At 37.5% G+C, this 24,028-nt stretch overlaps 3 protein-coding genes across 6 annotated transcripts in view; 2 read left to right on the forward strand and 1 right to left on the reverse strand.

The window, feature by feature from the left end:
- The window catches only part of CHAC2 (ChaC glutathione specific gamma-glutamylcyclotransferase 2), a 19,991-nt gene extending 11,144 nt beyond the window's left edge, over positions 1 to 8,847 (forward strand). Inside the window, exons 1-3 of one of the 2 annotated variants that reach the window (XM_007465484.1) lie at positions 1,106 to 1,240; positions 6,000 to 6,035; positions 7,606 to 8,001. In XM_007465484.1, coding sequence (XP_007465546.1) covers positions 1,106 to 1,240; positions 6,000 to 6,035; positions 7,606 to 8,001 — 567 coding nt within the window. Of the gene's footprint in view, positions 1 to 1,013; positions 1,241 to 5,999; positions 6,036 to 7,605 lie in introns of those variants that run through there. The other variant, XM_007465483.1, reaches the window with a different exon arrangement.
- Positions 1 to 23,060, reverse strand: part of ASB3 (ankyrin repeat and SOCS box containing 3) — a 91,208-nt gene extending 68,148 nt beyond the window's left edge. The window contains exon 1 of the mRNA XM_007465485.1: positions 22,886 to 23,060. The gene's annotated coding sequence lies outside the window, so the exon portion shown is untranslated. The remainder of the gene's footprint in view (positions 1 to 22,885) is intronic.
- Positions 23,007 to 24,028, forward strand: part of ERLEC1 (endoplasmic reticulum lectin 1) — a 34,309-nt gene continuing 33,287 nt past the window's right edge. For all 3 annotated transcript variants that reach the window (XM_007465480.1, XM_007465481.1, XM_007465482.1), the window contains exon 1: positions 23,007 to 23,463. In XM_007465480.1, the coding sequence (XP_007465542.1) occupies positions 23,302 to 23,463 (162 nt within the window). In that variant the 5' untranslated portion in view covers positions 23,007 to 23,301. The remainder of the gene's footprint in view (positions 23,464 to 24,028) is intronic.

Raw genomic sequence — 24,028 nt, forward strand, 5'->3', positions numbered from 1 at the left:
CCTGCTGATTTCTTAAGGGCATAAATAATACTCCTTGAACCTGGATGTTCTAGCATTCTTTTATAAAGCTAAAGACTACGAAACAGAAATCCTCAAGAAAGAATAATCATTTGTTAAGGCTTCTGCTTTCACATACGGAAACACTGCACTGATGGTCCAAGTGAGCTTCCTAAACAATATTTTGGAGCAGTAGCTCTAACCTTCAAATCAAAACATTTTTTAGGATACTTGACCTGTTGGATAAACTCATGAAAGCTATTAAATTTCTCCCCAGAAAAATGTACACAGATCCCAAATCTTGTATACAACTTCAGGAGGTCTCACATATGGCTTCCAAAGCCTATACACGAGCTAAAAACCTTTGCCTACTCTTTTCTGAGTGACTCCTGAGGATACTAAAGATGAATAAGGTCGTTTCACGCAGAAAATTTAAATATGCAAGCAATTTTTGTTTAAATAATGTTCAACAGCTCTATAGGCACAAAACTTCTGTAGTAAACTTTCTGCTTTTATTCGACAGGTAGAAAGATTTTTTTTAATGTAAAAATACAGTTTACACTCCCTACAAATCCAGTTTTCAAACCATAACAAAATGTCTTTCTACGCACCAACTGCGGTACCAATAAACAGCTCGCCTCCGTATCTAGACCACACCAGCCACGATTCCCACCCTCTCTCTTCTTCCTCTCTGCATTCGAAAAACAGAAGACAGTTCCAATCTTAGAACCACAAATCCCATAAAAGGATTGTGGGTAATGTAGTCCTCTGACCACGCGCACCTCAAGAAAGGTAGGGTGATTTAGAGAGGCTGCTGAAAAAACCCATTGCTTAGTTCAGAGGAATTCAATGCTTCCGGATACCCTAAGCAAGCAAAAAAATAATAATAATAACTGACTGAGCTGGAGTAGGAAAACATTCTTCGAACTGCAAGTCCCAGTGTGCTTTGCGTCCCCAAGCAGGGAGTGCAGACTTTGCGCCTGCGCAGCCGGTTTCTTACGTCCGGAAAGCTGTAGTCCCTGCCTGCAGCTCAGAGACCACGCCGAGGGGACAGCCGCCACCGCTACCGCTGCTGCCGCCGCCACCAAGGAGGAAGAGCAAGGGAAGGATGTGGGTTTTTGGTTACGGGTCCCTCATCTGGAAGGTGGACTTCCCCTATCAGGACAAGGTGGTTGGATATATCTCAGGCTACAGCAGGCGCTTCTGGCAGGGCAGCATCGACCACCGCGGGGTTCCTGGCAAGGTGAGGCGCTAACCAGTCCCCCACACTTACTGACCCCGGCTCACTGCTCCCCATCTCCTGGCCCAGCTCTGCGGGACTTAACACCCCAACGGCCGAGTAAACTCATGAAATAGTTTATAATGCTGCTACCTCTCTCTGTGTACCTTCCTTGGCCACCTGCCCCCGACTCCCTCTCAAACCAAAGGCAGTCCTTCCGAAGCCACTTGACATGCTGGTGGTAGGTAGTTCTTGAAGAGGAAGAAGCGTGGGCGTAAACTCGCACAAGGCTAACGTGCTGGGAGGGGACCTCATCTCTTGGCAACTACTGCCCCCCCCCAAAAAGATGGGAAGATAAACCTTCCTGTCACCACGCAGCTGAAATACTAAAATCAACTAGCAAATTCAGCTTTTTTGCAATTAAGTTTATTGGCATTTCTGCATTCTGCCAGGCTTTGACTGGTTTGAGTTTAAACGTGCATGTTATTTCTGGGTTTTTTTAGTATCTTTCCAAAGGTTTTATTTTATGACACCTAAGGTCATAGAAGAACTAGTTTCCAAAATTACCTTACTTTGATCACGTTGGTTGTCCGGTACTTCCCAAGTTAAGTGAGTCCCGCTTTGTTACCTAAATAGCAAAGTACCAATACTATATCCAGCCTTATTTTAATGTTTTTTTTTCCTCACTGGTTCTCCTCTAAATTATAAATGCAAAATGTAAGTTCTTTGATCCATTTTTCAGTCAGCCATGCAGAGACATTTATCTTAATATACGTGAAAAGAGAGTAACAGCTCACTGCTTATGCAAATCAGCCTCGTTTTGGCTGCAAAACAACTAATCCATAAGGAAAACTAAATTTTGAGTAACTGATAATTTGGATAAGTTGAACACTTATTATAGTTAACCTCCTAACTTTTAGAAGAGTACAAAGTGTTTAATAGCTTACATATTCTCTAAAATACTCTTGAGAGTTATATGAGCTTGATTACCACTTTTTTAAAAAAAGAAATTAATATTGGCTCAAAAGCACAATATCTAAAATGCTAGAAATCAGATGTAGCAAGAGATTGAGGTTAATTCCAAAGAAATACCTGTAGTCTCGCAACATGGAAAAGGGAAGAGAGGAAGGCTATAGTCTGCACCTGCTCATCAATGAGACATAGGATGAAAATCACAAAAAGTTAAAAGCTGTTCTACCTCAACTAGAGTTGGTGAATTAAGAATTTGGCTTTAAGGTAGACAGATGACTTGAAAACAGAGGGCTGATTTACCACAAGTGCACATTTACAGGCCAACAGAAACTTCACGGCCAAGGTATCTCCAAGAGTGTTATAAAATAATATTTAAGACTTCAAAGAACTAAGTTAAATAAAATGCCTTTTGAGTTGTCAGATATGGGCACTTAAAACTGCCATTCTGAAGAAGAATGCCTTAACCCAGGCTTCAATTTCAATGACCAAGTATTAATTACTTACGAACACGGTTATATAGCATATTTTACTACTTCAGTCTCAACCAAAATGTTTGTTTGGTACACAGCATAATGAGTTATGTACACCGTCAAAACAAACCGATGATAAGAAACTGTCATGCCAATACAACAGTTCATGAGTCTTTAAAAAAGAAGGTAGCTATAAAAGCCAATATCTCTCTTTTTACTTAAATATACTAAAATATAGGACAGGAAATTTGGGGGAAAAAACTGCAATGGCTAATAGTTTGATACCTACTTTTATTTAAAGAATCCATCCTAGCATATTAAAGGAAAGCCTAAGGCACTAAACGTTTTCTAAATATAATGTTCTATTAAGAAAACTGGAAAGAACATTATCTTACTTCACATTTTTTATTATAATGGATCACCAGCCTTTTATAAATATTAACTGTCTGACAAACAAGAATATAAAAGGCTACAGAAATATCTAGCAAATTAGAATAACGTAAATGCTATATAGGACTATGTTTTTACAGCAACATATGCTTCTAGTGAGCATATGATCATTACATATGAAACGTGATATTATTAAACAAATGTTGGACTCATTTCCACATACTGCAATGTGACATTTGTAGCAAAAATACCAAACTTACTTTCTTTACTAAATTATGCTTTCGTTTTAGCTTCATTTAACTTTAGTATCTTCCTAAGTTTAATTAAGCATCTCATTTATTTCTAACAAAACTGGCCAGTTCTCATCAAATTAAGGATTTATTTAAATGTGAAAAAATTTTCATATCAGAAAGAATATATTTCAATTTCAAAAAGAAAACATTTTAACACAAGAGATAATCATGAATATTTACTAAATCCCTCACTTTTCTAGATGTAGATCAGAAACAGTACTCATTACCCAATGAAAGCACCCATCATGACTCATTTCACAGCATACTCCAATCCCATTCAGCTTCCAAGACCCCTTCTTCAGTTTCAATACCCCCAAAACATATTTAAGTGCATTTACAAATTTACATTGTTTCCCAATAATATATTTTATTTTAGGGACAAACAGCTTAAATTTTAGAAAATATTTCTGAGTAAATATATCAGTAGTGCCAAGAGTCCATGTCTGTTTCATCCATAAGCAGTCACAGGGACAAATCTATTTTCCCTTAATGACTCCCTATATATGCTCTGTTTCCTGTTTCAATTGCCACCACCTACATGAGGACTTTACTACCTCTCCTCCTTTCAACAATTACTACTGAGTACTCACATGTAAGTGGGAGGCACCTATGCAAACAACAATACCTGATAAGTGCTATAAGGGAAATGAATAAAAGGAGCAATGAGAGTTTAGAAGGAGCTGCTGCAAAATCATCTGGGCAGACAGCCAAGCCTTTATGGAGAGAGTGGTGGGAGGATATCCAAGGGATTCTAAAGAAGGAAACGCATTCCACACTGGTAACTAGTATATCCAAAGATGTGAATGTCTGTAAAAGTTATAAATAATTCATTACAGCTTGAGAGGGAAAGTGGTTAAGAAATGAGGTTTGTAGTTAACTCATGCAAAATAATTTTTATTTTATCTTGTAGAATATTACAACCCTGAAAAATTCAAAGCACAGAAGTGAGTGGCCCAATTTTTGCACCAGAAAGTCAATCTAGGGCCAAGTAGAGAACAGTTTGGAGGCAGGCAGCGAAATCCCTAAGGAGGCAACTGAAGGATGAAGAGAAAACAGATTCAGAAGATAATCAGAAGATAGAGCTACCAAGAATTGGTGACTAGTCTGGTGAAAGGGGAAGGAAAGAAAAGGTGGAGTGCAGAACTTGTCCCCTCCACCACTAACATTTCTTACGCACAGTCTACCTCCTTCGCACTTGAACATGCATGCTATATACTTTACCACACCCATCTTCCCAAAGCACTTCTTTTATCATGCCAGTCACCTACTACTCAAGTGCTACAGTAGCTCTTCATTTCCTTTTTCTCCCAAATTTCAGTGGCTTCTTCTTTTCCATTGACCCCCAGTTTCAACTTCAATCTCAAATCTGACTCTACCCTATTTCTCCAGTTATGTTTCTGAGTCATCTTCCATACATGGAGGACCCTCTGCTAAAGTCAGACACTTGGCCTGGTATAATCTTGCTTCTAGACCCTCACTCATAAATCATGAGTCACAGGTGCCCTTTTGCCAGAATTTTGTCTTTCTTTCTGACCACCCAAGACTCAGAATTCTTACTGCACTTAATAAATAGTATACATCATAGCCCTTAAGTATTCTCTACCTATTTCACATGTTAAGTTCATATTCCAGAATTACAATATAAGCTCTTGAAAGCAGGAATCAAGGTTTTATCTTCTCTACAGCACAGAATAGGTATTCAATAAATAGCTCCATATTCACTTTGATATTGAAGGTAACATGGCAGTAGCTACATGACCCACACCAATATATGTATCCTCACTTTAGCATTATCTTAAATAGAAAATAAGTCAAATATAAACATATAAAAAAATATTAAAAAACAAGAATGTTTAAATTATAGTTGACAGTAGAATATTATACAACTATTAAAATGGATGAGAAGACAAACAGTAAAATATAATTAAACGAAAAACATAATCCAAAATTCCATGCATTCCGTGATTATGAATTATCTATACAAATGGACAAAGACTAGAAGGAAATAGCAACAAGGATGACACAAATATCTGAATGATGTAAGTTCGCTATGTGCCACACAGTAGGCATACACTAATGATAACATGTCAGTAGACACAGACTTTGGCACCAGGTAGGAATTGTATTTGAAAAAAAAAAAAAAAGCAAATTCTTAGACTGCTCCATACCTACAGAATCAGGAACTACCTCCAGGTAATTCTGATCTACACTTAAGTTTGAGAACCACTTCCCAATAGGAAAGCACCCTGGAATGTCATGTTTTGTTCCTCAGTGAAACTATAGCAATCTTTTTTTCCTAAAGAGAAAAAAGTGATCAGAACATTTATTTATAATTGCTTCTTCCTTTTGCTTTTCATTTTAGATGAGCCTTAGTCACATGTGTGTGTTTTTTAACATATCCATTCTAAGTGAACATAATATACCTATTATATACAAATTAAAGAGAATCTTTTAGAAAGGCCAAGATAATTTGGATAAGGTAGACTCTCTTAATTCATTTTAAAATTTATCATAAAAAATAAGTACTTTTGAAAAAGTGCTTAGTATGAGCAAACAAAGTTAAAATATTCCACGTCAACAGTAAGTTGCTAATGCTCAGTTATTGAACTTTAATTCGGGGAAAAAAAATATTTTTTTTTTTTTACTTTTTTAAAACAGCCCGGAAGAGTTGTGACTCTTGTTGAAGATCCTGCGGTATGGTATAATTATTCTTTTTTGTATAGTCTTTAATCATAAAATGTTAAGATGTTTCTCAGTTTTAATAATCAGTGAAATTTTATTAGCAGTCATCACAGACAATTTGAACTACACTGAGTCTAGAATTCCTCTCTGTATCTGTTGTATTTCTTTTCATCTGTTGGGAAAAGCTGGAATACAGAATTCAAGGTAGACAACAAAAAAAAAACAATGGCATATAGTCATCATTTTTCCTTTCTTGATGAGTTTATTGACTGAGAATTTTGTGGTCTCCTTTGAAATTAATGGAGCCCGCCCTCAGACAGACTACCACTAAGAATCAAATGAAACCCTAAAGCTTTCCTCACATTTGCTAGGATTCTAATATTTCAGCAAAAATCCCAGTCATGAACTATCACTTTCTTTACTGCCTAATTTTATCAAAAGCACAAGAGGTTTTTTTAAAAATTTAGAGCACTAGAAAACTTTTATTTACCTGGTAGTTCTGTTCCTTAAATATTTTCAATCATTTTACTGAGATCCAAATTTTATATTGTGAAGTTAAATATTTAACTTTAGAAAGGACTCTGATATATAAAATCAAGCAGCTAGCAACAGCAGATGAATGATGAAATTATGAAATGCTTTCATAACTTACATTAGGAAAAGCATTTATAAAAATGGCTTCAAACTGGTAAAACTCCTAATTAGTTAATAAAACCACTTTGTTTCTATAGAATGTTAATTTATTCAAGATGCTTAGCAACCTAAAGTTTAATAATCAAGTTAATAATTAAAGGTTGTCAAGAAACTAGAAAATCTGTGTTACAAACTATAAATCTTGCTTATATCACAGGTATTTTATTAATATTACAAAGAATCTTTGCAGCTGAAGTACACTGCTTTTACTGACACTGTTCATGGGCTCTCTTGACAAAGAGGTTGCCATTTAGTACTCTGGATGGAGTAATTTACAAAGGATATTTGAAAGTTTAGGCAGTGAAGAAATGAACAGATAAATGAACCTATCGCCTTAATAGTTGATTATTACAGAGCTTTTAAAATACAGAACACTTTCTGCAAATAAGGGAACACCAAATATATAAGTGATACTCAACTCCAGCTGAAGGGGGTTGGGGGTCAAACCCCTCCCAGCCAGCACGCCAACACTTATATCCAGAAGCCCTGAAGTAGGCTTCAGGGTGGCTACGACACTCCCTGAAGCAGTTTGGAAACTGCTGCCCCTATACCATCAGTGAAATGTTTATGGATTTAAAGCTTTAGAACTATATTTAATGACTAAATGAAGACCTGGTATTTTAATTTCAGTCCCATTAGTTAAAAGACATAACTTGAAAAACTTAAAGATAAATATCCTGGTATACAAGGAAATCATTTATTCAGATTGAAGAATATAAAATGCTGATTTCCTTTACTGTTTAGTATATACCTGTTCGGTGCACATTAAGTGAAGCAAAACTGCACTGATTTCTAAGAATATACAAGATATTTTCTTACATCGTAATATATCTTCACCTATTTTAGCCTTGTAAAAACTAAATAATATATTCTTTTCATTTTTCAACAGGGTTGTGTATGGGGTGTTGCTTACAGACTGCCAGTAGGAAAGGAAGAAGAAGTAAAAGCATACCTTGACTTCAGAGAGAAAGGAGGCTACAGGACCACAACAGTCATTTTTTATCCAAAAGATTCCACAACAGAACCATTCACTGTGTTGCTATATATTGGAACATGTGATAATCCTAATTACCTTGGTCCTGCACCTCTGGAAGACATTGCTGAACAAATTTTTAATGCAGCTGGTCCAAGTGGAAAAAATACAGAATATCTTTTTGAACTTGCAAATTCCATTAGAAGCCTTGTGCCAGAAGATGCAGATGAGCATCTTTTCTCTTTGGAAAAATTAGTAAAGGAACGTTTAGAAGGAAAACAGAACTTCAATTGCTTAAAAAGACCTAACTGACTTTTCCAAACAAGCAGAGCTTTTAGTCTTCAGAGGACAGCACAATGACATTATGATATGTAAACGTGTTTACTTGAAAATCTTAGTTGTGTTTAATGTTGTAGTCAAGATATCATCTAAATTTAGTTTAATTGCAAGTGGCCTGAAACACATACATATTCAAGATATTGGGGTATAGTTAAAGAAAAAATTTGTTTCAATAATATAATGATTTTCCAGCTATGTGATATTAAATACTTGCTCATGAGAAGTGAGTTCTTTAGAAAAATACGATGAAGGACTCAGTTCAGAACTTGTTTTTATCTGAATAAATATAATTCAGTACTATTTTGAAGTTGTAGAGAATGAAACCAAAAGACCAGTAAATATAATAAGGTTATACCTTCAATATATTCCCATACATCAACTCTGTAATCATGGTTTAAAATAAATAAGCTTAAAATAACATGTAATTAGAAACGTATGGTAATATAGACAAGATTTGGGCCTTGAATGTAAATCTCCTTATTTAGGTATTAAATGAAATCCTTTCCAATTTAAGCCAAAATATAGCATTTTAATATAAAAATTTCCTTGGAATTATAATGTACTATACCTCTCCATTTTTGAATAAATGTATTTTACTACATGGAAAAAACCCTTTCAGCTAGAAAAGCACAAATTATACAAATCATGTCTACTAACAATGTAGTCTAGTCTGTCACTTTGTATTAATCTTATACTGAAACTTAAAAAAAACAAAGATGGGCTATCTGATATTACAAATTAACAGAAACATATAATGAAAGTTTGCTGTTTGAAATGGTGTTTAGAATTGTAATTTTTTAAAGAAGTGGTATTACCTGATCATTTGCTACACAGCTTTTTTTTTCCTTCTTACATCTTGTCACCTAAAGGTATCCACTAAATAGTGTTGATGATGCTACTCAAGTAGGAAATATATATGTGCATTATTAACTCATGTAAAAGTAACTTTGATTCAAACTAATCAGATTATTTCTTATTATAGGTGATATCCTTCTCAATAGGACATATAGTCTCTCTGTTATATAGTCAACATGAAAAGAATTTCAGTATCACATTAAGTCTAATGTGAAACTAATAATTAGTACAGAAGTTTTTCATGTAAAATAAAATAAAGCTGTTCTACATAGTAGGAACAGTAGTCCTTTTCAGGTTTTTTTAAATCTGTTAACACATTACTTGATAATTTACTCAGCTACATAACTATTTTAAATATTTTCCAACATTTTCAATATTCGTTTTCTAGAAGGCATTTCACTTGTCCTGTACAACAGGAAGAATACTAACATTCATTAATGAATACCTCATAAGGATGTACTAGGCACTACACATACAGAATCATCCTCTGAGCATGTTTCCATAGTAACTTGCACACAATTGACACATCTAGTAAGCAGCAGAAGTCCATGTCTCTGCTAAAGCACAAGATCCTTCTACAATATATTTAAAAATCCACTTGAATTTAACTGTCTTTACTAACCTGCATCTCTTTTTCAAGAGGTAAACAAGATTTAACTTTTTGTGTAACGACATAGTACGTGACTTGTTACATAGAGATGTTAATTTTGATAGATGCATACAGATTTCCACAAATATAATGAGCCTATCCAAGATTCACGTGCCATAGCTCAGAATCACATAGGTGTATTCAGAGATCCAGCCTTAGTGACTCTTCTACCATTTAATATATAACTTATGTTATGAAATATCAAGGGAGAGGGATTACTTTGGGTTTCCCATTTATGTGTCTTTCTAGACTCTCAGAAGTTAACTAGAAAATACACATGTGGTATACCATCAACATTTATAGGGAAGCCATGATCCAAATAGCCCAGGGACAGGGACCTTTCATTTTCACTGGGATGGAGAGAAACATGACTAAAATGGAGAAGATAAACAATACTGAATTAGAGAGAAGCTAGGGTTTGGAGCCCACAAGCTAGTAAGAATCATAAAGGTACTAAGTTAGCTAGAGCATAACATTTTTTTTAGCAAAACTGCAAGTCTCTTTATAGCCCTTGGACCTCACTTTCAAAACAGTCTCTCTCATTCTGCCCTCATCACACACACATAACTCAGACTCTCATTCCTCAGAGAATAAATCTTAATAGCTAGGTGTTCAGTTTTAGGAATTCAAGAAAAGTATGAGTGTAAACCCTACATAGAGAAAAGAAACCTTTAATGTAAATCTCTAATGGAGTAGATTTTTTAAAAGTAGGTCTTTTCTACTCCTACTCCAGGCCACTATTATATTTCCTTTCCCCACTCCCAAACAACACATTCACACTTCCAAGTCTACCAAGAACTGTAAGCACAGTCTAGATACCACCTGCATACATAAAAAGTTATCATTTAGGGAAACGAAGGTTGCTGTGATGTCAACTCTGAATATGTGAAAGCATGAAGGTGATCTATTCCTTCAAGACTGATTTTAAAACATTTTATAGTCAACATTTTATTCTATTATATTAGATTTCTCTTTTCCATAAAAACATATCTTTTTTAAATTATAACTTTGGAACAGTTGTGAATATAAATGTAAGCATCATCCTCCTATAATTTACATCCCTGATTCTAAGTCAGTTATATGATAAATGTGCTTAAAATTCCCTCTTATCATATCACGTCGAAATCTATGTATCAAATAGGGTATTCCAATTATGCCTATCTTTTTCAACAAAAATACTGTGACTATATTTTCTATGAATTTATTCAGCTTTTAACAATCTATTTTTATGAATTTCTAAAACTTTAAACTCACCCTAGGCACACATTAAAAATTCAACGATTAGCAAATGATTTTTTAATCCTGTGGCTACTCTTCAAAGAATTTGAACTCCTGAAAAAGTACTAAAATTATTCTTCTAAATGTCAAATTTATATGATGAAAATTAGCTTTACTGAATTTCAGGATTGTTTAATTCTTCTTAATGTTCACTTTACCTTTCTAAAATATTATAGAGCTCAGTTTTCTGGGTAGTTTTATTTATTTAACTGTACTGAACCTTCCTGTCTTTATAAGTGGTTAGCCAATGCACATACATCTGGAAAAACCACCACTTAACCCTACAATTTCTTTCACTCTTCTAGCTTTCCTATCCTTTGCAGGAATTTTTAAACTACAGTGTTCTATTTCCTTATCAACTTATTTCAGTGTCCCTCCAATCTAACTTTACTCTGCTGTACTCTACCCAATCAGTGTAGTCTCAGGTCTCCAATGACCCCTTTCTGATTCAACCCAAAGATCTCGGTCCTTCATCCTTCTTTACAACTCTGACACATCAGACACTAGTGACCGTATCACTAACGCCAAAAAGCAGAACATTTCATTGCATTTCTATTTACATCTTTGACTACTGTTTATCAGATGCACAAACTCATCGAATCCTAGGCTTCAATTACCATCTTTATTTAGAAAACTTCCAATCTCTAGCCTACTTCCTCAAACTCTTTACAAATCTATGTGTCTTATAGGTAAGGTACCTCCAGTTGAGCTATATAAACACCTGAAACTTAGTGTATTAAAAACATAATTCATCTCCTTTCCCAAAGAAAAATTTTGTCCTACATTACTTCCCTGTACATGATACACATTAAATGTTGAACAATGGACAGAACAGAAAATACAACAAACAAGTTTAAAATATCACCAATTCACAGGCTTTTGCAGAAAATATTTTCACAATTTTTACAAAATGTAGTTGTGTTCCTTGTTTATAATAAATTTTAGCATTTTATTTAAAATTTTATATAATTTTATATAACTCAAAGCAAAGTGAGCAGGGAAACCCTGAAGCCTATCTGTGATATGACTTAAAAGGTTATGTGTTGGTAAGATCTATCCTTCAAGTATGAGCTGCAAGGTTTCTCAACTAAAATAAGAACCTTATAATACGACAAGAGCCAAGAGTTTCTTACACCTTCTGCTTGCCTCCAATCTTATTTCTTCTTTCCAGCACATTCTCTTCTCTGTACTCAGAATTATCTTTCTAAAATATGAAACTAGTCAGTAATCAAAATGCCTCCCAGGGCATACTAAATAAAGTTCAAATTCTTTAATCTGGTATTCAGCTACATACAACGTGGTGTCAGCATATTTGTCACATTTCACTTCCCACTAGTGCACACCCCCCATGTTCCAGTCACACCATCCTCCTCAACCATTAAGATCTAGCAAAAAAGAGGGACTAATGATAGGTGGCAAGCAATCACTATGCAGCAAGACTACTAAGATAAAAAAGATAGCTCCCAGCTATCAAGAACCACATTTGGTGGAGAGACACACAAGCAAGCATATCAGTGTTACTTACCAGAAAGGCTGGGACATAAGATCAGAGAAAGCTTCACAGAAAAAAATAAATTGTTGCTCATGTATCAAAGAATAGTAGTTAACACTTATGGAGCACTTATATAAATGCCAAAATCTATTCCTAGTACTTTATACATATTATTCCCCAATGAGAGACAAAAAGAGTTTAACTCAAACAAACATTAATAATAACTATCATTGGATACTTACAACATGCCAGGCACTGTGCTAAGCACTAAAAAGGAACAAAATGGAATTAAGGCCTTTAATTTTGGGGAAAAAAAAAACAACAACAGTGAGAGATGGCAGGTTTTTCATTTTGTACCTCCACTGGCAAGTTTTAACCCCAATGAGATTCTTTCCTGAAACAGGACAAAGTTAAAAGAATTTTTTAAAAAGATTCATTTAATTACCCGTATTCTAAAGTCATAATTTTTAAAAATTTAAACAGATGTATGTTTTGCCCAATATTCTCAACACATTGATTGATCTATTCAACATATACCTATCAATTACCTACTTTGTGTAAGACAAACTAAGCATATGCATTTTCTTCCACTTCCTAGCAAAATCCCACTGAAGTGCATTCATGCATTCTAGAAGGAGAGCAGATGGGATTATATTGAGGATTAAGCCAGTGCTGAGAAAACCAAAGTCTAGAACAAACATGCAGGTGCACCTATATGCATGTGTACACACAAGAAAGCTGCAGCCATGCAGAAGCCATTCCTGCCAGCAGAGTCTGAAGAAATACCAAACCTAGATACAGCAGAAAGGGGCTGTAGGACAAAACTCAGGATTCTTATGTATATTAGATAGCCAAGGCAAACCTTTTATCTTACTCCTTTACACACAGAATGTCTAGCAGCAACAATGCTGGTTTCCAGCTAAAACCAAAACTTTTTTTTTTTTTTAATTTTACAATCTACCCTGAAAGCATTAGAACATCTTCATGCTCCACAACAAAGCCTTCCTTACTTGGGCACAGGGTGGAGGGTGAAGAGGAAGAGGCAGCTGTTTTCCTGCGTTTCACCCACGGACTCTAAAGTGAGGCACAACAGTTGATACCCTGCTCACTTACAAAGAGTTCAAGAATCCTTTGTTTGTTTGTTTTTTAATTTTTGAGGAAGAGGAAAAGCAAAAGCACAAAAGGGTGAAAATAATCAACTCACCTTAAGGAAGCAGAGCTTTTAAACTTATAAATGTTTAAAGTTTGTAAGTGCTATCCTCAAAGAAATTCATGAAGACATTGCATCTATTAAAAATGTGCAACTGGAAACTATGGAAACAGGAAAAAAAAGAAACACTGACGAAAGATATTCAAAAAGGAGAACTGATAGTAAAAGGAAATAGATCTCTTGAATTGATCTTCCACATTACCTAATTTTTTTTCTTTTTGTCTTTTTTCTCTCTGATTGGAAGAATCTATCTAAATGGTATTCTGAATAGAAAAGAGAAAATGAAGGAGAACAAAATTTAATAAGTGAAGAAATGGGACTCATGGAGTGCAATGAAGGATAAATGAAAAAAGATCCACACCTAGAAAGAAATACTCATAAAATATGATAAAACCAATGAAAAAGAAAAAGAGTCTAATAAAACATTTTAGAGGAAAAAGTATATTACTTGCAAAAAAGAAGCAGAATCAACTGGCTTTGGTATTCTCATCAGATATACTAGATGGTAAAAGGCAAAGGAATGATGTCTTCAAAGTTTCAAGCAAAACGAAATGATTGAACTATGAATTCTATTCACAAACTATTAACTGAGAAGGCAAGATAAATACATTTGCATATTATAGGCCTGTGAAAATTAAATTACCTGCTTTATATCTTTTCCCAAAAAAATTACTTCTAATTAGCTATAACCCAACAAGCTGGGAGGGAAATGTGAGATAAGGAGGACACGGAATAACATAAAACAGTAGATTTAACCCAGGAGAGTTACCAAAAAAAAATAAAGATAGATAGATGGATAGACCCAATATAGATAGGTAGATATGCAACAGACTTGGAAAGCAACTAGTGTAAATTAGAACAAAGTGTTTGAGAGCTCAAAATATATCTTCAAGAACAAAATGGATTCATTTTAGCAAATATAGTACTAATTTTAGGGAGCTAAAAGGACACTTTAAGTGGCAGAGGATTAATACAATTACATTTCTTTCTCCGCAGTTCCAATTACACCTCTTGATTTTATACTGACTTGTACTTGCATAAGTACAATATTGTAAAGTTTATAGGTTTTCAATGCTTGAGAATCAACCTATAAACAAAGCACAGAAAAACTGAATAAAGTCACAGAATGTAGATGTTATAAACATACAGTAGTAGCCAATTGCAGAAGCTGTGAAAATGATAATAAAAGCTAACACATATTACATATTTAATATGTAATTAAGGCACTATGCTGAAAAAGCCTTACATGCAATAACTCATTGATTACAAAATGGCAACACTGAGAAGAGGCCAAAAGAATGGATTCAGGAGCAAGACTGTTTGGGTTTGATATCCAGTTCCACTGCTTACCAGTGTTATGACCTTGAGCAAGTTGCCATATTTTGTCAATATATTTATTTCATTTTAAGACTTCTGAAATTGAGATGAGTCTTACACTAGATGGCATGTCATAAATGTAATTGGTAGTGGTTATTTTCTTTGTTAGTAGTACAAAAAAAAAATAGTGAGCCCTAAAATCAATGGCAAAGGGGAACTGCTATAGTTTTAAACAGACTTTCAATTGGGATTGACATATATATACTATATATAAGACAGAAGACTAATAAGGACCTACTGTACAGCACAGGGACCTCTACTCAATACTCCGTAATGGCCTATATGGGAAAAGCATCTGAAAAAGAGTGGATATATGCATAACTGATTCACTTTGCTGTACACCTGAAACTAAAACAACATTGTAAATCAACCATACTCCAATAAACTTCTTTTAAAAATTAAAATTAAAATTAAACAGGCTTTATGACAACAATTAAATGCAAGGCATGACCCCTGATTGGATCCTGAATGGGGGAAAGAAAGGCCAATAAATGGTGAAAGTTGAAATCATTGTTATTTTTCTAAGATGTGATAGTAGTATACATCTTTGGTTAGAGAGGAATCTTTTTATTCCTAGTCATTGATTGTTTTCAAGGTTCAGGCCAGCTGTCTTGTAGAATGAGCCACATTTTTTGTTTGATAATTTTCTTATACCCAGGCTTGACAAGAATACTACACAGGTATTGTTATATATAGGTGTTGTACACATGAAGTTTTTAAAACTCATTCTTATACAAACTTCTTAACAGAAAATTCTTAGGAAAAACCATAAACAAAAATATAAAGCATGGGATTAAAAAATGAAACATTCTAGCTTGATTTGAAATCAAATTTCCAATCTCCTTTCTTTTTCCTTGTACCTAAGAAATGAGTATGTACAATATTCACATTTGCACCTGGATATTTGCTGGCATTCTGTCACCTGTGAACATGATGTATTTTAACCAAAAATCTCTGAAGGCCAAAACTTTTCTCTTCATTTATTTTTCCCAAAATGTGTATCCCAGTCCTCTTAAGGCTTCTTGTTACCACAGAGTAAATTATATTTAAAGGAGTGATTGGGGGTAAAAAAGATCAATATTGGAAATTAACAGAAAAGGTCAATTACTATCTTAGGCAGCCTCTGGAGTAATTAGTGTTAAACAACCTCAGATTGCATACCAGCTGTTAATTTGAACAAATGTCTTTATTTTTATCGGTTTTGCCCTTTATATCTCTAAATGAGAAAGTATTATAGAGATATGGGATAACTTTTAACTCAAAGCCCAAGTGGTTGGTTCTCATTTCTGTCTCAGAAAAATTTCAACTGGAAAAAAAAATTTTAAGTTTTATTCAGCCATATTTTATAACATGGCACAGATATACAATTTTATACCTGTGTGTGAATTATATTAGAACATATTAACCTCTCTTGTGTTTCAGTTTCCTAATCAGTAAAATGAGGAAACAATAAAATCTAACTTCTGAGGTTATTACAAGGAATAAATCAATTATATAAATTTGTATCTATAAAGTGCTTAAAATAGTGCCTGGACACATCTATTAAATGAATGAAATACATAATAAATCTCAATCTTCATAATAGTTCTTACATCTCACATTTGTTATTTTCTCCATTTTAAAGGTAAGAAAACTGAGCTCTAAAGAGGTTAAGTAACGTGCCCAAGGTCACACATGTAGTAGGTAGGATCAGAATCTCACTAGCCTAACTCTTGAGCCCCTGCTCCTAACCACCTCACTATTCAGTTGTACAGAGTTTGCATATAATTATTCAGCCATTGCCTTATTATTAGAAAATCAGATATCCAGGGGTTTTTTTTTTTGCCATTACAGCTAATGCCACAATGAATTATCTTTATACATACATCCTTATGTGTCAGGGCTTTTGTATTTAAAGGAGAAAGTCCAAAAAGTAAAATCACTAGGCCAAAAGGTTTGCGTATTTTTAACTTTAAAAATTACTAATTTTGGGCCTCCCTGGTGGCGCAGTGGTTGAGAGTCCGCCTGCCAATGCAGGGGACATGGGTTCGTGCCCCGGTCCAGGAAGATACCACATGCAGCAGAGCGGCTGGGCCCGTGAGCCATGGCCACTGAGCCTGCGCGTCCGGAGCCTGTGCTCCGCAACGGTACAGGCCACAACAGTGAGAGGCCCGCGTACCGCAAAAAAAAAGGGGTATTTAACAATGCTGAAGTCCCCTTCTTGAAAGAGTGCCATCTTTTTGTATTCATTTATAATAATAGTACAGACTATTATGTTAAGTACTTTTATATTAAATACTTTCTATGTGCCAAATTCTCTACATGCATTATTTCATTTAATCCTCACGCACAATTATCCGGTGGTAGGATATAGGGAAGCGGGACTTAAACTCATGACTTTCAACTCCAAGTCACAGGCCCCCTTCTCAAAGAGTCTGTGGTCTGCTTTGGAGCCAAGACATACACAGATGAAAAGGGACAGAGAGTGTGTGAATCTGGAGGTGCTGAGAAGACTTGCTCGAGTGAGCGTCGTTCGTTTCTTGGAGGAGGAAGGGCTTGGGTTAACCATCAAAGGGTTGGCAAGGTTGGGCAGAGGAAGTAAAGGATGAGCAGAAGCAGAAAGGTAGAGAAAAGACATGAGACTGAACAGGAGTGTTGCTTTTCCCAGGTGGAAGAGGTGAAGCTTAAGTTGCTGGGCTTGATATCAATAGAAAGTTAAGGAAAGACTCCTGCGCTCGGGATTTTCCAGCTCGCGGCAGAACTAGACCTGGACACGGCCCCATGTTAGACGTTCTGTAATAAGTTCTGTAATGAGGGAAGGAAGGGCTTTCTATGTGAAAAAAAAAAAAAAAAAATTACTAATTTTAAAAAGTTTATTATAGCAGGTCTATCTTTCCTTTTACAGTATCTGGATTTCCTGCCTTACTAAAAAATACCATCCCTACTCCAATTATATGAATATTCTCCTAATTGCTTCATATGGAAATATCTTTAACTCATTTACAATTTACTTACTTTTTTTTGGCAGCGCTGCCCGGCTTACAGTCCCCGTCCAGGGATCGAACACGGGCCCTCAGCAGTGAATGCGTGGAGTCCTAACCACTGGACCGCCAGGGAATTCTCACAATTTACTTTTTATGTAATTTATGATAAGGTGATCTAGTTGGTTTTCCTATAGATGAACAGCAAATTGCACTACCAGCATTTATTGATTAAAACATCCTTTTCCCACAAAAGTGAAATGACAACCTTGTCACATTAAATTCCTTATGTCATTCCCATACTCAAACCAAATTATTTTTGATCTCTACATCTTGGGTTCATGCTCTTTCATCCACTTAGAATAGGCCTCTCCCAGCTCTTTAAATCCAATTCCTACCATCCATTAAGGTCCTATACAAATGCCGAGACTATTTTATTGGTTTCCACGCTTCCTTCTTCTCATCCCTTGCTAGAGGTAATCACCCCCTCCTTTGAATGTCTACAATACTTTATCTGCACAGTACTTCTCTAACAATGCTTCTCACTCTTAATATAATTAGTTATTTACAAGTCCTGTCTCCCTTCTTAGGTGGTAATATTTTGGTGGCCTTGATCTATATCTAAGTCATTTTTTTTTATATCTAAGTCATTTTTATAGCACCCTTAGTACTTTGGACAGTGCTTCCAAACCACATTTATTAGATGAATAACTGCACAACTTTCTTGATCTCTCCCCAGATCTGTAGTTCTGCAGCTAACTGAAAACTGCCACATTAAGACTAACTCCCTTGTGTGCAGAAAAGCGTAGTTTTGCCAAATAAAGGGGAATTTTTCTGGAATACATGAAGCAGAAATTTAAAATAAACAAAATTTAAGATTGTGTATTCTGTACCATATTTACATGAGAAAAAATCAAGAGACTATTAAATGAAGTAACTGACTATTTTTTCAAAATAATTTCTAGGCAATGATGGGGTTAATACAGGTTCAGGACAATCTTCTACATAGTTACATTCAAAATTCTCTATGATGATAACTGCATAATGATGACATCAGTGCGAGGTAAGATTAAGTGCCTTATGGAATCATCAAAGATGCAACACAAACAGGCATCATAGGCAAAGTAGGTGTTCACTACACTGCAAAATTTTTAGAGTGCTAGAAAGGTCCCCTGCTTGCCTCTAAATATCTTCCCACTCAGTGAGCTAATGCCTAAAACTTTACCATTAATATTCAAGCCTCTCATTTAAAAGTCTAAACCAGTGAATCTCAATCATGGGCCATTTTGCCTGCCAAGGGACATTTGGCAATGTGCGCAAACATTTTTGGTTGTCACAACTTGGCTGGGGGTAGGGGGGAGGGCGGGGTTGCTACTAGCATCTAGTGGACACAAGCCAGGTATGCTACTAAACGTTATACGACGCACAAGATAGCCCCTCACAACAAGGATTTTCCTGGCCCAACACGTCAACATTGTCAAGGTTTTGAGAAACTGGTGTATACTCTGCTGAAATGCAAAAACATAATGTTTTTAATTAAACTTACACATAAAAAAGCCTCCACTTCAATCCAATCAAGCCTTTCTTCCCCTCTGCTCCTCCTCCATGCTGTCAAATCCAGTGGTTACCTGCTTATCCTCATCTTCCACAACTCCTCAGCAGCATTTACTTGACTCAGCTAGCTGGTCATTCCCATGGTACACTTCTTTCTCGACTTCCTTGATATCTCAGTTTTCGGATTTTCTTTCTGCTTTACTGCGCACACCTCCGCAGTCCATTTTGTTAATTCTTCAATGCTGTTCAGTATCTAATGTTGCAATGACTCATCTTCCCTTTGTTATCCTCATTTTTTCCCTAAATGATGTCAGCCAGAACCATGGCTTTCAGTATATCTATATGCTAATAACACCAAAATTTATAACTCCAGCTCTGACCTCCTTACCTGAGCTCCAGGTTTATTTAACTCAGCTTACCTGAGCTCCAGTTGGATGTCTAACTGATATATACAACTTAACATGCCCAGTAAATCAACTATACTCCAATAAAAATTTTTAAAAATAATAAAACTTAACATGTCCAAAACAGAACCCTTGATTCAGAAATTACTATTATTGTAATCAAACCACATATGTAAGATGTTAACAACTGGGGAAATCTAGGTTTGATTCTTGCAACTATTATATAAGTTTGAAATCACTTCAAAATAAAAAGTAAAACAGACAAAAACGCATGGCTCCCATCAGTCCACATTCTTTTCTTCCCTCTTTCAGTAAACTGCACCACCAGTTCCTCATAAAACATATCTAGACATCATCATTAATTCATCTCTGTAAGAACATGTCACATCTAATCCACCAGCAAATTCAAGATTTGCTGAATTTGCTGAAGATGCTGAAAAATATATCCAAATTAGGCCACTTCTCCCCACCTCTGCTGCTACCAGCTTCCTAACTGGTCTCCCTGTTGCCATACTTGCCCCTCCATTAGTTTCCTAGGGCTGCCATACAACTAAGCCCACATGCTGAGGGCTTAGTTGCTCCATGGCATGTGGCATCTTCCGAGACCCAGGCTCGAACCCATGTCCCCTGCATTGGCAGACAGATTCTTAACCACTGTGCCACCAGGAAAGTCCCAGGTCTGGGGGTTAGAAGTCTGAAATCAAGGTGTCAGCAGAGCCACAATCTCTATGAAACCTCTATGGGAGGATTTGTCCTTACCTCTTGCTAACTTCCGGTGGTTGCTGGCAAACTATAGCGTTCCTTGGTTTGTAGACACATCACTCCAATCTCTGCCTCCATCCTCACCCAGCATTCTCTCTGTATATCTGTCTGTGTCCAAATATCCCTCTTCTTATAAAGACACTAGTCATTGTATTAGGGCCCACCTGAGTTCAATGACCTTAACTTTCCATCTGCAAAGACCCTATTTCCAAATAAATTCACACTCACAGGTTCCAGGGGTTAGGACTTCAGCATATCCTTTTGGGGAACACATTCCAGCCAATAACATTCTCTATAATCAGTTTTCCACACAGCAACCATAATGATCTTCACGAATGTACATCAGGCCACATTACTCTCCTACTTACAGATCTGTGTCCAGCTGGCCATCTCCTACCACTTTGCTCTTACACTCCAGCAACATTAGCCTTCTTTCTGTCCCTCCAACACACCAAGCTTTTCCTGCTGGAAGTTGCTGTGTGGCTTCCTCTTCACCATTTCAAGTCACAACTCAAATGTCACTTCCTCACACAAGTCTGACCATCTACCTGAGCAGCATGTCCCAGAAGCATTCTCTTTCACACAACCCTAGTTTCTAAGCAGCAGTGACCACTACCAGAAATTACCTTACTTGTTTTTTATCTGTTACTTGAACATAAGCTCTATTGAGGCAGCTTCCATCACTATAGACCCAGAGACTAAACCAGGGCAGACAAATATTTTTCATTTTTATTTAGTCAAATACATCTCTTTTCCGTCATGACTTCAGGATTTCCTATCTTACACACCAAGATCATTGAATTATTCTCCTAAGTTTTCTTCGATTGTTTTCTTTTTGTTGTTCATTTAAATATCTAATCCATTTGGAATTAACTGAACTGAATGAACTGAATTAATCTGAACTGACTGCCTCTGTTCCTCTAAGAGAGCACTAATCTCCTGCTGTTGATTCCATCCCACACTATCTGCTGACTACACCAAAAAGCCCTAACGGACCATCTAGAAGGATGGTGCTGGAAATGCGCTACCCCACCTGCCTGATGAACTCCTATAAATCCTTAAAACCCCAATTCTAATGTCACGTCTCCTGGGAAGCCTTTCCTGTCCAATCTCTGCCCTTCTTTATATCTTCACTCTAACATCTCTCTACTGTATAATCTATAGTACCTGCCTCATAACATATATAAAGTACTTACACTAGTGCATGGAAGAAATGCTATATAAATGTCAACTACTTTATTATATCACAATAGGTTACCATTATTTGTCTGTGTAATCTCCCTTGTTAGACCATGAGAGAAAGAGGACAGAGACCCATTTATTTGCCATTTACCAATCCCAGTGTTTGCACACATATTAAGCATTAATAAGTAAATAAATTAATGAACAACACCTCAATTCTGGAAAAAAGTAATTTTCTTTGATGCTGCGGATTCCTTTTGTTTAAAAAAGGAAATTTTTAAAACAAAAAATAGAAAAACAGACTGTTCTTCCTGTTTTTTGATTTGGCTCAAATTGCGCGGGGAGTGGGGGGGACAACGACACACAAGGGGCGACACAGTCTTTAGCAGATCTAGCACGGAGGTCTAGCTTTTCCCACCTCCAGAAAGACAATGGCAGGTGCTATAGAACTACCACTGTATAACCCATTATATTAGAGATGAAAACAACGGCTTTTTTTTTTAAGATGGGGAGGGGAATCCAAAACTTTTTGTGCGTTTTTGAATAAAGTCAGAGATATCTGTTCATAATCTCACATTCACCTGGCCCTGAACCTCACATAAAGCAACTTATCGGCTTCCTTAAAAAAACAGCAACCCAACACTTCAACTCTGGGATGAAAGAGACTCCCTTAAAGCAAAAATGTAGGGGCTGAGCTATCTAGCTGCCCTTCCCACAAGGAGATTCTCCGTCTAGGCCACCCTCGGAGAATTGCAGTATTCTTATACGGGGGGACGACAGGTTTCCTCGGCTAGGGTATCCCCGAAACCACGGCTGCGGAGACTGAGCCAACCCCCGCCCTGCGTTAGTCAGGAGCTGGAAGTAGTGAGGTGACCGCGGCCCACAGCAAAAGAGGCGGGAAAGATGAAGTGTACAGATGCTACGTGCGGAGAAAAGGAAAAGCAGCGAGAGAGTAGGGCAGTCAGGAACATCGCCACTTCTCATTTCTCGCCACCTCGAATTTTCTCATCTGAAGGCCAGCACCCGCCCCGCTCACACTCTCCTGTAGCTGCTCCACGAGCGCCAAGCCGCTGCCCAGCCGGTGGAGAGCCCCGCGGGTGGCGGAAGGGAACAGCCGCCGCCTCCCGGACTCACCAGCTCTCCGTGCCGCCACTTCGCAGCCGCCGAAAGGGCTGGTCCGAGGCCCGGTCTTTGCGCGTCCGCTCCCGGGAAGCCGCTGCGTTCGCTCCCAGCCTAGAGACTGCGGTTGCGCGCGACAAGAGAAGCCCGGCCGGCGTCCCGGCTTCCGTAGGCGGACGGCTCGGCGGCCCCGGATGTTGATATACCGCCTGCCCCGGAAACGGTAGCGGGAAGTCCAAGGGGGCGGGGGCGGGGTTGCTGGGCTCTCCGGAAGGAGACGTGGCGGCTGTTGGGCCCCGGTTTGCCTGGGCGCTTGGTAGTCCCGCCGCCTCCTCCTCCTCCTCCTCCTCCTCCTCCTCCTCCCCCCTCCTCTCCTCTCCACTGTGGGCCGAGGGGGTTGTGGCGGCGGCTGGAGAACTCGGCGGCGGAGGATGGAGGAAGGAGGCGGCGGCGCGCGGAGTCTGGTCCCAGGCGGGCCGCTGTTACTGGTACTCTGCGGTCTCCTAGAGGCGTCCGGCGGCGGCCGAGCGCTCCCCCAGCTCAGCGATGACATCCCTTTCCGAGTCAACTGGCCCGGCACCGAGTTCTCTCTGGTCAGTGCCCTCGCGAACCCGGTAGCCATCTCTCTTCCTCCTGGCACTTAAAGGTTCGGCCCCTTCCCTCAGTATTCTGCGTTTTTTTCACCCTAGAACCTCCTCTGCGGGCGCATGCCTCCTTCCCCAATCCAAAGCTTCATCGACCCCGCGTTCATTCATTCAAACAGCAAGTGTTATCAGACACGTTCTGTGGATGTGCCCTCCATGCTACGTATTCCGGGATCCAGCGGTCACTTGCTCTCCCCTTTAAAAGTCTGTCGCACTATACCTTACCAACACTCCCACCCTGTGGAAGAAGCTTTTCTAGAACCACGTCAGGCGCACACATTTGTCTTTTCTTTGGAAAGTCCTCTGAAGCTCTTAACTCCACCAGCAGCCTTCTGTCCTTCAAGGAGTATTACCCTACCTACACAACCAGTTGTACTGCGGATATGAGTTCCCTCTCATATTCGTTCTTTCTCCCTTGTATACACACACAGTACATAACATATACGCACAGCTCTTTTTCCTTCACAGTTGTTACTGAGAGGGCTGTTTCGCCTGTGAGTTGTTAACGACGCTC

The sequence above is a fragment of the Lipotes vexillifer genome, unplaced genomic scaffold, assembly GCF_000442215.2.
Source record: "Lipotes vexillifer unplaced genomic scaffold, Lipotes_vexillifer_v1.1 scaffold834, whole genome shotgun sequence".
Lineage (NCBI taxonomy): Eukaryota > Metazoa > Chordata > Mammalia > Artiodactyla > Lipotidae > Lipotes > Lipotes vexillifer.